Genomic DNA, 12999 nt, shown 5'->3' on the forward strand with positions numbered 1-12999 from the left:
AATGCGATCTCATGACGCGCACGTGCGCTTTTCTCCACGGTGCACTGCTGCCTTCCAGTGGCCCCTTAGGTTACTTTACACCTCACAGTACGCTGAACCGCTCTTAACAATGGCCTGCTGGCACGCGCCCCTCCCCCTTGGCCTGCTGGCGCGCGCTCCTCCCCTGCAGCATGGTGCGTTCTCCTGCCACGCGATGTGACTTTCCGTCCCCACAGCATCCTGGCGCGGTCTTCCTCACCGCAGACCGGCACGCTCTTTCAAGTGCACTGTTTTTGGCTGGCCTAATTTACTTTACCTTTGTCAGTGTTTGGTCAGCGTCAGGGACTGGAAAATGTAATATCCGGGCGTTCAGGACGCTGTGTATTTATTTATTTAAGTTTTTTTGGCATTCCTGTTCAGTGAGTCATTGAGGCACCTTTCTCTCGGCACCTTGCAATATTACAAAGCATGTTGGCAGCCCTCCTCCCCCCGGGCCTCGCAGGCCGACTGTCAGTTGTGATGTACTGTAAGCGTGCTTTCATGAGCATTACTATGAAGCGTTCGCCTCACTGTCTGGGCGTTGTGCCGGAGATTTCATAGTGAAAGAAATATCCAGCCATCTGCACGGGAGGGTCTACTTGCGAGATTGTCTGAACTCCATTCTGCCGGGTATTTCTTCCAGATAATAGGAGCTGTGTTAATGGTATGTATTACCACTTCCAAAACAAAGACAGCTGGTGTGCATACCCAAGAGGAGGGTGGGGAAAGAGAGTAAGACGTTACTGGCGTCTCTACCAACTGGTGCATGTCAAGATTAGCAAGGCGCTGTAGTGCTTCGGCTTCGAGTTAATTACTTTCCAATGCTGGATTGTTAAGCTTTTCTGCCGTGGACGTTTGCCCATTATGTTACAGAACTTCTAGGTTCATTAGAAAACAGAAGTTAGGGCCTGCCTAAATGTCTTTGGCCTTTGAGTTTTATCATCTTGGGGTTCAGTGGGAGCCAAATGGGTCTGCCTTTCCAATATTAGTTATTCAACATGAATTTTTTTGCTGCGACCAGGGGGTAACAACACTTCTCCACAGAGAAATTCAGATCTGCAACAAACATTTGGGAGGAAAGTTTCAGTGAGACATTATTTAGAACTAGTTGAGACAGGTTCTTCCATAGATGTTACTAGATCAAATGACCAACATATATATATATTTTTGTAATCTTGCCGTAAAGTCGTACAGATGATTTCCAAAGGAGAGCGAAGACCCGACGATAAAATAAATTGGTGTCAGTTTTTTGAGAGGCTTAAATAACTTTTTCCCTACCCTAAGCTAGTTTGCCCTATTTTCCACTCCACAGACTCCATTCAAACACAAAATACTCCAGTCCTGGGCCTTTCTTTTGCAAAGCGTTGTTTATTGCTGAGTTGTGTCTATTGGATGAACTGAAGTGAACCCAGGTTACAATTCCCAGAGTTTATTAGGTTATTAAATGAAAACACAGGACTTGGGTACTAAGTCATTGGTGACAGGTCATTGGTACCCCCATCACTGTACAGCCCCAATAGTACAAAGAGTTTACATTTTTTTTAAACATCTGCAAAAGACATCTGACCACTGCTTGTAAATTCACACAGGCCACCGCCCCCAAGTTATTACATCTGTATCTACTGCCTTTCCCTAGATCGTACCATGATAGCCCTCCTCAAATGGCTGCACTTGAGGAAGGGGCGTGTTGTTAACTTTGAGCTTTGTATCGCTCTTTCAGATTCCCAATTTTTGCCCTCACTGTAGGGTGACTTTCTTATTTTGCAATGTAATATTAACAATACCTTGCATACTTGTCTCTCAATGATCTGAACGTGCAGGTTGCAAGGTGGCCTATGAAGAAGCCTTAATACAGCAAGTGTCGGGTAAGATAAGGGGCCTCCTGTAGATTCTCAGGGTGTGGTCCTTTGTTCTTTCAGGTGTGTCATCATTAATGCTCCAGGTCTGTACATGTGGTCAGGATTGGGCTTGACTAGATGGTAACGTGGCTGCCGGGTGGATAAGGCACCTATTCTCTTGCTTCTATTTGAAAGTCTGTGGTCAGATTCTATTGATGTACTGGTCTTATTGGCGTCGGCTGACAAAGATACATTTTCTCCCTATCTTTCTTTAACTACGTTTTAGATGTTTATTGGGTTTGTTTATGAAGTGCTTATAGTCATGCCTTGTTTAGTACATGGTTGAAACTGAAATGCATTTAACAAGGCACCTGAAGTTAGGGCCACCACTAGCATTCATGCATAGTTTCTGAATTCTTAGAGGCAGCAAGCCAAATGGAGTGAAAGCATTGCTAAGTACAGAATAGGGAAGAGTGACTAGGTGAGTGAAGGGATGGGAAGAGACGCTTTTGATGATGGGGCATAAGTAGTACAGAAAGCAGTAAAGGCCACATCACCAGCAGAGGCAGTGAGTGAAACTGTTAAGTTTTATCAAATAATTCATTGGTAGCATTTCAATTCTTCTAGATGGTAATGATTTTTAGCTGAGCCTACTACAGCACAGCTGTCTGGCTGATTTGTCTGCTTGCAGGAACTACAGGGGCTACAGCTCGCCCGTTGCTTACATTGGTTGGCTTTACTGTCACTGTCGTTTGCCAGCTTCTTATTCGTTGGTTTGCGTTGTCCAGCTTACATCTGTCCCTCCTCTCGAGCATTGCCAATTTACTTGTATCCTTCGCCTGCCTACTTTTAGGATTTTTTTTCTTTTGTGTTGAGCAGTCCACAGAAAGGGCATTTGTTTTTCAGCCATCTTACTAGTGTGCTTTTCTTCTCCTTTCCGCGCTGTGTGCTGTTCTCTGTCAACTCTGTGCTTTTCCCCCTGAATTGCTTTCGCCACTGTTCTGTCTCATAGTTGATTTCTCCTTCCACCTTGCTTAATCTTTGCTCTGTTGTTTTTCTTCCCCACGCTCCACAAAAAAGCTTTAAATGAGCTTAGAGCTCCATGTTGCTATGGCTCTTTCTCACCTGTTTGTTTTTCTTTGCCCCTCCCACCACTCCCTCCGTGTTGCATTCCTTCACCCTTGCCCTCTTTGTTAATCCCTCCACACCCATTGTGTTTCTGCACCCCACCTGTGCCCCCGTGTTTCTTCCCGCTTATTTCATTTTATGTACGGATCCAACTCTGATTGGTAAATAAAAAAACTGTCATTTTGTGGGCACGTGGATGTGTAATAAGCCTGCTCAGAAAATGATGCGGCAGTCATGTCATAGGCTTTTGTATTTTTTTTGAGCCATGCTGCACAGCATTGAGGTCGAGGACACTGTACAGCATCGCTGAAAAACAGTGGCAAAGCCCATAGGTCCCAAAGGTGAGATCTGTTGACTTTGCCATGACTTTATTTTTTTTGCTTATGAATACATGCCCTCCATGAGAGTTCATGTGTTTTCCAGCTGTCTTACCCATGTACTTCTACCTCCTGCCAAATACTGCCCTTGCACTCGGTGTTGGTCTTCCTTGTGTTGCAAGCTCTCTTGTGTGCCCCCCCACCAAACTCCCTGTGTTGCTTTCTTCGTTGCGTGCTTGTACCATGCCCCATGATAACTCTCCCTTATATGCTTCTATTCCCTCCCCCACCTACTCCTCAGATGCTCCCCATATTCACCGTTAATTTTTTTTTTTTTACTGTAAACTGGGGTGATGTGGGAGGGGTAAGGACCAGGCAGCAAATTAATGCCGTCCCATCCACCCTGAAAGAAGAAGCGCTATAGTGCTACTTCTTTTTCATTTCTGTAATTACTGATCTGTCTTGGATCGGTAAATGAAAAAAAATGATGCCTGCATCTTTTTTGTAGATGGCAGTGCGTAATCACTCGTGCCCACGCCATCAAACATGCATGTGTCTACAAAATTATGCGGCTGCTGCAGCGCCGTCATCAGACCTTTTACTTTTGGCTATGCTACATAGCATCTTGCTGACAGTGTACAGCATCACAAAAAGGCACTGGTAAAGCGGACATCTCCCTAATGTGGAAACCTATTGGCTTTGCCAATGGTTGTTAGAAAATGCCTTTTATGCCTCATAAGTCTCGGTTCTAATTTACTCCTGTGTTTGGGCAAAAGGTGTCCATAAATGTTTATCTTCTTCCTCTGAGCACATTTATATGTGCAAACAGTCACATGTTTGTACGCTTACTCCGCAGTATCTGACTGAACGCCAACTCGTCACACCTGTCACCAGCTGTAAATTGTTAGCACATGGATTGGTCCAATTATAATGTACTTTTTGGAATTAGAACATTTTCATCCTTGCTCTGCATAGCGTTTCTGTGGAAGGCTGCCGAGCCCTGAGGTAGTAGTCTTCCATTCCTGGTGTGTCTGCGCGAATCAGATTCATCCTGCCGAGCTGCTGTCGCCACCACTCATGATTGAGCTCCATGCAGGGCCGCACGCAGCATTTATTCGAAATGTGTCGCTTGCACTGCAGATCAGATGCGACAACCGACCCTTTTGGGTTGCACTTCCTAGCTGATGTGCCTCGTTGTCCCACCGATATTTGTTATATACCCAAAGTGACAGTACCGAAGTGCTGAAACACGTAGACTTGCGTTGGCATAAAAAGGAAAGGGTGGATTCATATGCAAAGCAACGATAGCCTACTTTTTATTGCAATTGTCACCTTTTCTGGCTCGCTGTTTTTTTTCTCGCTGTGCCCTTTCCTATTATCCTTATCTTCTCCATATTTTGTCACAGTGTCCCTTTTATTTGTGCTCCTAATGGACGGAATGTCCATTCCTTCCGAGACCTGTACCTTGGTTGCATTCCTTCCTGTGTCCTCTCCCATTTCTATTTTTTGCTTTGATTTGTTGACCACTATCCCTACTCTCTCATTCCCTGTTCTTCCTTCCTTTTCTCTCTCTGAATCTCCCCTTTGTTCATCATCATTCTTGCAGTTGTGACAGGTTCTGCAAGGAATAGCCTTGGTTTTCATTTCTCCTTGTGCGCTCTCACCTTCCCTCGCTGCATCTGTATTTCTGTTTCACTTCCCTTTACAGTCTTCCCACTCAACACCTTCTCTTCTATTTCCACCGCACCTCCTCTTCTTCACCTCATCCCGTCTGCCCCGAGCTCCAGCTCTAGCCACCTGTACTCCCATTCCTTCCTTGTGGTGCTTCACCTGCTCGCCCTACCTTACTTGAGCTGCTCTCCCTATACCAATGGTTCCCCACCTGTGGTCTGCGAAGCCTCCTCAGGGGTCCGTGACTGCTTAGAAAATTAAATATTAACAGATTAGGTTCCCAGCTTTCAGTAGTGACTTAGAGGGAGGTCACCAGATGTAAATAACGATTCAGTGGGGGTCCCTGGGTTCCAGTAATGATAAAATGGGGGTCCGCAGAAGTCAAAAGGTTGGGAACCACTGCCCTATACCATCCCCTTCAACTCAACCCTTCATTTTACTCCACACGTTGTGTCCCCTTGCATTCTACTCACTTGTACTCACTGCCTTTGCTCCAACACCATGCTTACTTCTGTTTGCACTTCCTCGATTGTCTCTGCTACTTCCACCCTTTTCTATACCCTTTCTCCCCATACATGTGCCCATCTTCTAATGCACTGCTCCCATTCTCCCCGGGTATCCTTCTATCCCCCTTACTCATTCCTCCCGTACTCCCCATGTACACTTGCACGGCTTCCCGTGCCCTTGGCCTGCCACTTTCTCCACCTATCCTTCCACCCCTCTCGGTGGGCGCTCCTGCCCCTCACCCTGGCCCATCCTTAATCCTACACCTGTGCCCTCTCTCTCTTCACTCAACCCATCCTAACTTGCGCGCCAGTCCCTGCACCCTCATCTTGCTCCCCGGGGCATCTCAAAGCACGCTTAAGTGGCTGAAAGGTGCCATGTTGTTGACTTAGAAAATACTGAAAATTCGCCAACTTTGTGATGTCGTGTGTTTATTGTGTGTTTGCTTCACTGACTGACGCCTCTCTGTCATTTGCAGGACCTGGAGATCGTGTACTCGTACCTGCATGGAATGGAAGCCTTGTCCAATCTGAGGGAGCATCAGCTGAGGTAGGAACATGTCCGTGCCAGCGAAGGGCGCCAATGAGTACTCTGCCTCGAGTCTGTTGATTGCCCAGGTTTCTTTGATTTTCAGGCTTTGTCCATGCAGAGCTGCCATTGATAGCATAATATTGATTTTAGCGCCTTTCTTCCTCCCTGCAGTTAAATGGCATTGCTTTCCAGACACTGCCAAGCTTTAAACCAGGATTTTGTGTCATGAGAGACAATAGGAATAATCAATTTAGGTACACAAGATAAAGGGCATGGAAACAAATCACTAGTGACTGCTGAAATATATCAAGTATCACTCATTTCAAAAGCATCACCAGGCTTTCTCAGAACATTCATGCCATTTTGCCTCATATTTGAATAGTGATTGCTGATGCTTAAGGAGCTGGGCAGTTTATTCGGCAGATGAGAAGGAGAGTGGCATTTTCTTGGCTCAAATTAAAGCACTGTGCAGCTCCTGTGAAGTAATGTGTACTAGTACGGTGTATCCCACATTGTGTTTCTTTAAAGCTGCTGTGCACAGTGGTCCGCAGTCCCAGCACTTTTCACAGCTGCACATAGTATTTTCATAAATGTCCTTATTATTTGGAGTTTTCACCAGAAGAACCAGTTCGTTCTCAACAATAGCTTGGGATTCGAAGAAGTTAAGGCATATATTGTTCATTTTGTTTTTAACTGCTGTGCCTGTGATACCCAAACAAAAAAGTACAGTTTCACATGTTTCTAAATGGCGGCTGTAGGGGATCTCTTCCCAAAATATTGGCTGCAAAAATTAAAAAATATATTGTCTAAAATTGATCTGATTCTTATTTAGCAGCTGCCTGTCTCTCAGTGTAGTACACACATAACTACTTGATTGACCATTTGTTTCTTGTCCAATATTTGATTGCCTTTATTGTGCTGGTTGATTGCTACTAGCTCTCTCTCTTTCTGATTGAACATTGTCTTCTTTCCTCATTTCCAGCTTTCTCTATGATTTTATTTAATATCTGTAAAGCACAGCATGTCCAACACTTGGCTTCTTTAAGCTAGAAAAATGCACATAATCAAAGCAAGGGGAAATTAGAATAGTTACTGTAGAAAAGTAAACTGAGAGACGGAGCTTCCACAAAACAGAAAATTGTTCAAGGTTCTCATAAAATTCAGTTCTTGAACTTGGATGAGCTTCTGTGGAAGTTCATTCCTCAGTTTTGGTCTTAAGGCTGTAAAGGATCTTGCCTTTTTGAGGCAGGGGATATAGAGGAGATACCAAGTGCCTGATCGAAGAGATCTGGACATCTTGTGATGAAGAAAATGAATGGCGATATTTAAGGGACTTTCATGATTCAATAAATTTGCGTAAAACAGCTTAAAAAATAATCTCAGAACCCAATGCAAAACTCTGCCAGCATCTCACATAGGATCACCTTTCTTCAGCATCATGACAATGTGAACTGCAAAGTTTTGCACACTTTGCAGCTGACAAAAGTGTGAGGAGGAAGGCCGTGTTACAGCTTATCGTGACTCTCAGAAGACAGGCCTTTGTCAAGTGCAATGAAATACTTCACTCCAGGTGCCAGTGCAGGAGGGTCACCCCTAGAGTCCGGCCAAAGAGAGCCATCCCACTAAAGCTGGTCTTTTCCCACAAGTAGTACGTACCTCCATTATGTTGGACTTTAACTGGACGAAGCTATGGCTCCTAAGTTGTTTTTGACTAAGTGTCTGTCATGATTCAAGGCTAACATAGAATACTTTTGATGCAGCTGAACAAGCCACTGAGTATTTTCTGCATAACGCAGCCAAACAATCTTAACAGTGAGGTCAGAGACTACATGTAAATATTGAACAAGATGCTGGCCAGAAAAGAACCTTGTTACAATCACCTGAATGTTTAGAATCTCGGAATAAAACAGCAGGGATGAAAGTGTTTGAGATCTTTCATCTAAGAGAGATGTTAACCACCTTAAAACTGCCAGAGGTGGATGTTAACCACCTTAAAACTGCCAGCGGTGGCAACCTCAGCAAGTCGATTTAGCGGGGTCTTTTCTTTATATAAAGCTTTTCATTACATTTTAAACAAAATACAACTGTACAAACAATCTCCTTGCAGCACTTACATCCGCTGTGTGGCGGTCTCACCTTCCTCCACCACGCTCTGCCTCAGAGTACTTGAGCTATCCTAACATGTTGCTTCCAGCACCCTGCTGGTATTGAACCCCGCCTCTGCCTCTGTCCTGACCTTTTAAGGTACCAGGTACCTCGTCGGGCTCTGAGTCCATTCCAGTTCCCTTGCATTGTCCCCACACCTTCTCAAATTTACACGGGCACTCTCTTGATTGGTATATCACCTCCTCTGACTGCATGCACCAGTTCATGTTCAAGGTCCATTTGGATATTGTAGGCCTGATCACGCCCTCCAATGTCTCACTATAACTCTCCTGGATAGCATTAAGGCCATGTTGCAAAAGAGGGGAAAGAGAGCCTGTCCAACGTGTGATCTACCCAGATACCCGTGGTTACCAGTTGTGGTGTAATGGTCAGTGAACAGTCAAGTACCATAGAGATCTTGCTTTGTACTCGCTTACAGAATCCCTGTATCTTGTAGCAATCCCATAGTATGAACCAGATTCTCTTTCTGTCTATCAGTCATTAGCAGTCTTCCCCATCCTGTATTGCCGGGATGTTGTGTCGTATGCTCTGTGTAACAGATTCAGCTGTACCAGCAGAAATCGAAAACGGATAGTTTCAGGCCTTCCCCAGGTGTTGTTTTCTAGGTTCCCCAGCATAGATCTCAGGGTCTGCATACTTTGACGGTTGCTCTTCTCTCCGCATATGTTGACGGTTCCTGCAGTGTTGAAAAAGCCCAATCATTAATCTGCAGCTGGACTGCCCATTAGCACAAATTCAGGTTTGGGAGGGCCACTCCACCATCCTCTAGTTTCCAAGTCATGGTAGCAAGTGAGAACCTCAGCGAACCGCCGTCCTGTATCAGTGATCTGGTCACCACATCCACATACCAAAAGTACTTTTCTGAAACTACGCAAGGGGTGTTCTGTAAGATATATAAAACGTTCTGGAGAAAAATAATTTTCTATAGGGTCTTGGCCCAGTTCTGAAACTAGGAGCTTCCTCCAGTGGGACGCCGCCCCTCTATACTCCTCTAGAACTCACTCCAGGTTCTCCTGAAGAAACATTTCCAGCCGTGTAGCAACATATATTCCAAGGTACAGAAGCTCCACCTTCTCCCACGTTAAGGGGACACCCAGAATGTTTAGCGGGATCTTTTGATCAGCAGTGTGGAACTCACCATAGAGGTCATCATTCTTAATGGTTCTCAATTTATCTACTACCATCTCTGAATAGTGGTGTATTTGTACACTACCAGGTCAAAAGCCAATGTGACAGAGGTCAAAAGCTGCACCACCTTCAAGGTAGCCTGAAAGCTGTTGGCAATACATTTTTCAATCAGTTATTCCAGCTCATAGAGGAGAGAGAGTGGTCTAAAGTTGTTGACATCCTCTGTTGCATGATTGACTTTCTGTAGCAGAGAAGTGACTACTGTCTTATTTTCCTCTCTTGAAAAAAGATTATGAGGTCAGTGCTTTTTGATTGCCAGTTTTGTCATTTTCTGGTTTCCAGTTATTTTTCGTTCCGATACCACACTATCTTTTCATATTCCAATTGCCTTTCGTCATTCTCAAGCTACAACTCTCCACATCAGTTTTACTACCACCAACCTATATCTCTTATTGCAAGAGCCATATGTTCTTAAGTTTTGGAAAAAAATGCTAAAAAACACAGCCTCTTTTACTGTTTAATTAAGACCCTTTAATGTGTGCTTCCTAAGTGAACCTCTTTTCCCAGTACAATGGCTATAGAATGTTGTCATGTTCGACTGGTATGAAGCTGGGATACTTCTAGAAAAAGGCAAGTCAGTATCGAGGCACAGCCGTTTACTGAATCAAGCAAACACACCTTTATTTCACTCGCTCACCAAATCAAAGATTTCTGACCACCCAAGTTACCATACATTCCTGAATTTTACTTATTTGTATAGAGTGGCTGACTTGTATCTTTTAAGAAAATGTCTGCCACTCTGTTCTCCGTGGAAGTCCCTGTTAAAACACCAACCAGAAAGTGACCAATGGAGGAGGTTGTGAGTGGGTGTGGGGGACTTTTACTCTGATAAACCCTGGGTTGAGGAAGGGTGGGAGAAAGATTCCTTCTGGATAGCTGCCTGCTGAATATCTAATCTTGGAGTGTGAGCCCACTTCCTACACACTGTAGTGAGCAACCTCAATCTGAATGTTTGAGACAAATGGACATTAATCACATTTGAGAAGCGTTTTACTGTGCATAGGTGTTGTCCAATTCAGTGTGAGCTGCATATCTAACCTATTGGGATGTTCATGAGAATACAAAAAGGCTTAATAAAATCTGTTACCTCCTGATGTGTGTCCATATCAGAATATTGTCTTAGTACTCCTGAAAGTGCAGATAGTTTTTCCTAATGATCTCAGCAAGCAAATAGTATCACTTTGAATTTATTTTTAATTAACCCAAACCGGAAGAGGCACTCTAACAGTATTGTAGCTTGTCCAGTAATTCTACACAAAGTCCAGTGTTGTAATTGTAACGGTTTTATATGGCGCTTACTACCCCTCACAAGACGTTGAAGCACTTTACGCCAGGTAGCACGGAATCAAAGTTTTAGTGGTTAGTCTAGTATTATTGGGTATTGTCTGTTAGCAAAGTTATTATTGTGCCCTCAAGTAAACCATTCCATGCATTTCCTTAAGTTTCTTTGTGAAAGATAAAGGAAATTTGAATTGGTTGTTATCATTAGTATAGGGGGTATGTGAATACTTGTAGATGGTTGGTGGGATTAATACGTGAGCTAGAAGGGATTTATGAGTATTACTTAAAAAAACGTTTGCTATATATGAAATGTGGTGTTCTTCCACCTCCTTGTTGCTCTGTTGTGGATACCCCCACATATAGCAAGCTCCACCACCCCCTGCTGTGAGAAGCATGCTCTTCACAAAGGCTAAATCTGGGAGGTGGGGGGGAGGGGTGAGGGCACCCAAGAAGGATACGCAAAAGAGAACACCACCAAACGTGTCTTGTTGTAAGGGACAATGGATGCACTCTCAACAGTGTCAAATGCCCGATTAAAGGTTTTTATATAGCATCTGTGCTGATTCAGGGTGGTTCCAGAAAGAAAGAAGGAGGAAATATAATCACAAACATCAAACATTCCTAGTGGAAATTCTTTGAAAGATAGCACCAAAAGGAGGCTGTTGGTGTATGGATCTTCTACTCTAGTCTCAAAGTATTTTCAAGCCAGAAGTGAAGTGGTCATGCTCAAGCCCCCATATCTTATATTCCACAGTGTCCAACCCCTCATTGTGCTCTCCAAGCCCATCTATACTCCTGTGTTGGTTAGATCACCTCACCCCCTTTGTTTCTCAGATTGCCTCATCCACACATATTCCTCAGACCGCCTACACCGCACATGTTGTTTGGACCTAGTCACTGTTAAATCCTTTGTTCATCACAGTTGATGACCTTCTGCACTTCCCATGTCTCTACATGACCCTATGGTGATCCCAGAGGCCCCTCAACCAGTGGGCCCTTTGCTGCTTATGCCCTCTCTGTGCTTCAAAATTTCATGCGCTCTGTGTTCTGTAGGCCATCTGAACATCCCTTGAGGCCTTCACGCTCCTGTGGTGGACTTTGTTCTTCAGGTCTCAATACAACCAACAGAATTTACTCTTTATGTCTCATCCTGTTGTCTCATTGTTTCTTCTCGGACTCTATAACTGTGCTTCTCTGATTTTCCAAGCCACCTTTCTTATCCTGTCCTGTGCTCTTAAACAGCCTCTACCATACTGTAACCTCCTCAGACTCATCCATGAGTCCCTCAAGCTGACAAAACCTCTTCATTAACCACTGCGATATTAGCAAGTTTGGCTGGGGTGTTCTAAAAAGTCTTTGTAATTAAAAGTGTGGATTAAGACGTGAACTAAAATCTCTACTAAATTCAAAATTAGTGCAATATCCAGTCCATGGGAATGCTTCATTGATAAAACTTTAATAGCACGCCTTTTTCAGATTAACCTATTTGACATCAGATCAGCTAAAATCAGAATATCTGTTAAAATAATTTTTAGCAGTGAAGCATGCATGTGGACCTGATTGTGCATTAGTTCAAAATCTATTATGATACTGGACTACTGAATGAGCTGCACTACTTCTTCCTTTCCCAATTTGCACAAATTGATTTTAGGCTCTCCTCCTGGATGTTTACACGTTGATTACATAGGCAGTTGACTCAAGGAGAAGCAAACATTAAATACATCACAAATTTTGCAAGTAATCTAATTGAATCTGTTGTTCATTGCTGCCCATTTGAAAATTATTTTAGTATTTATTTTTAGGTGTGTAGTCGTTTGGTAATATAACCTCTTGAGCCCTATCAATATTTGCATGTGTTACATGTGCCATGAAACGAACAAGACATGAACACTGCCCCTTTTTTCCGAAAGGCAGATAGTTGTGTTCTTATTTCAGTTTGAAGTATTTTTTAAGATTTACTCTTCCCTACTCAGACTCCAGATAAGTCAGAGGTAGGTAATGGAGAGGAAGGGAGGAGCACGCTTAGGAATAGAGGTAGCTCTTGCTTGCAGTACTGCAAGATGTTCAGTTTGAGCACGTTTAGGCTGATCTCAAAACCCAGGTCAGTCTCCGGTAAGAAGGCCCCTGCCTCGCACATGGAGGTAGAGTGGCTGTGATGGCATCCTCAAATTCTCATAACCATGTTGCATGCATGAGAACTGTTTGATGGCAACGGAGATGAAATGTCCACAAATAGTGCATATTGATAATAAACATAGCATGTTATGCGTGCGTGCATACTTAACAGTAAACTGCTTTTATTTCTGCGGTTGATGTGTTGTCTCCTGTAATTACAACAAAAAGAGCAGACAAGAATT

At 43.7% G+C, this 12999-nt stretch overlaps 1 protein-coding gene across 7 annotated transcripts in view; it reads left to right on the forward strand.

The window, feature by feature from the left end:
• The window catches only part of RAPGEF2 (Rap guanine nucleotide exchange factor 2), a 681573-nt gene that overhangs the window by 198480 nt on the left and 470094 nt on the right, over positions 1–12999 (forward strand). For all 7 annotated transcript variants that reach the window (XM_069243519.1, XM_069243546.1, XM_069243572.1 and 4 more), the window contains exon 2: positions 5955–6025. In XM_069243519.1, the coding sequence (XP_069099620.1) occupies positions 5955–6025 (71 nt within the window). The remainder of the gene's footprint in view (positions 1–5954; positions 6026–12999) is intronic.

This window comes from Pleurodeles waltl, chromosome 1_2, assembly GCF_031143425.1.
Source record: "Pleurodeles waltl isolate 20211129_DDA chromosome 1_2, aPleWal1.hap1.20221129, whole genome shotgun sequence".
NCBI lineage: Eukaryota > Metazoa > Chordata > Amphibia > Caudata > Salamandridae > Pleurodeles > Pleurodeles waltl.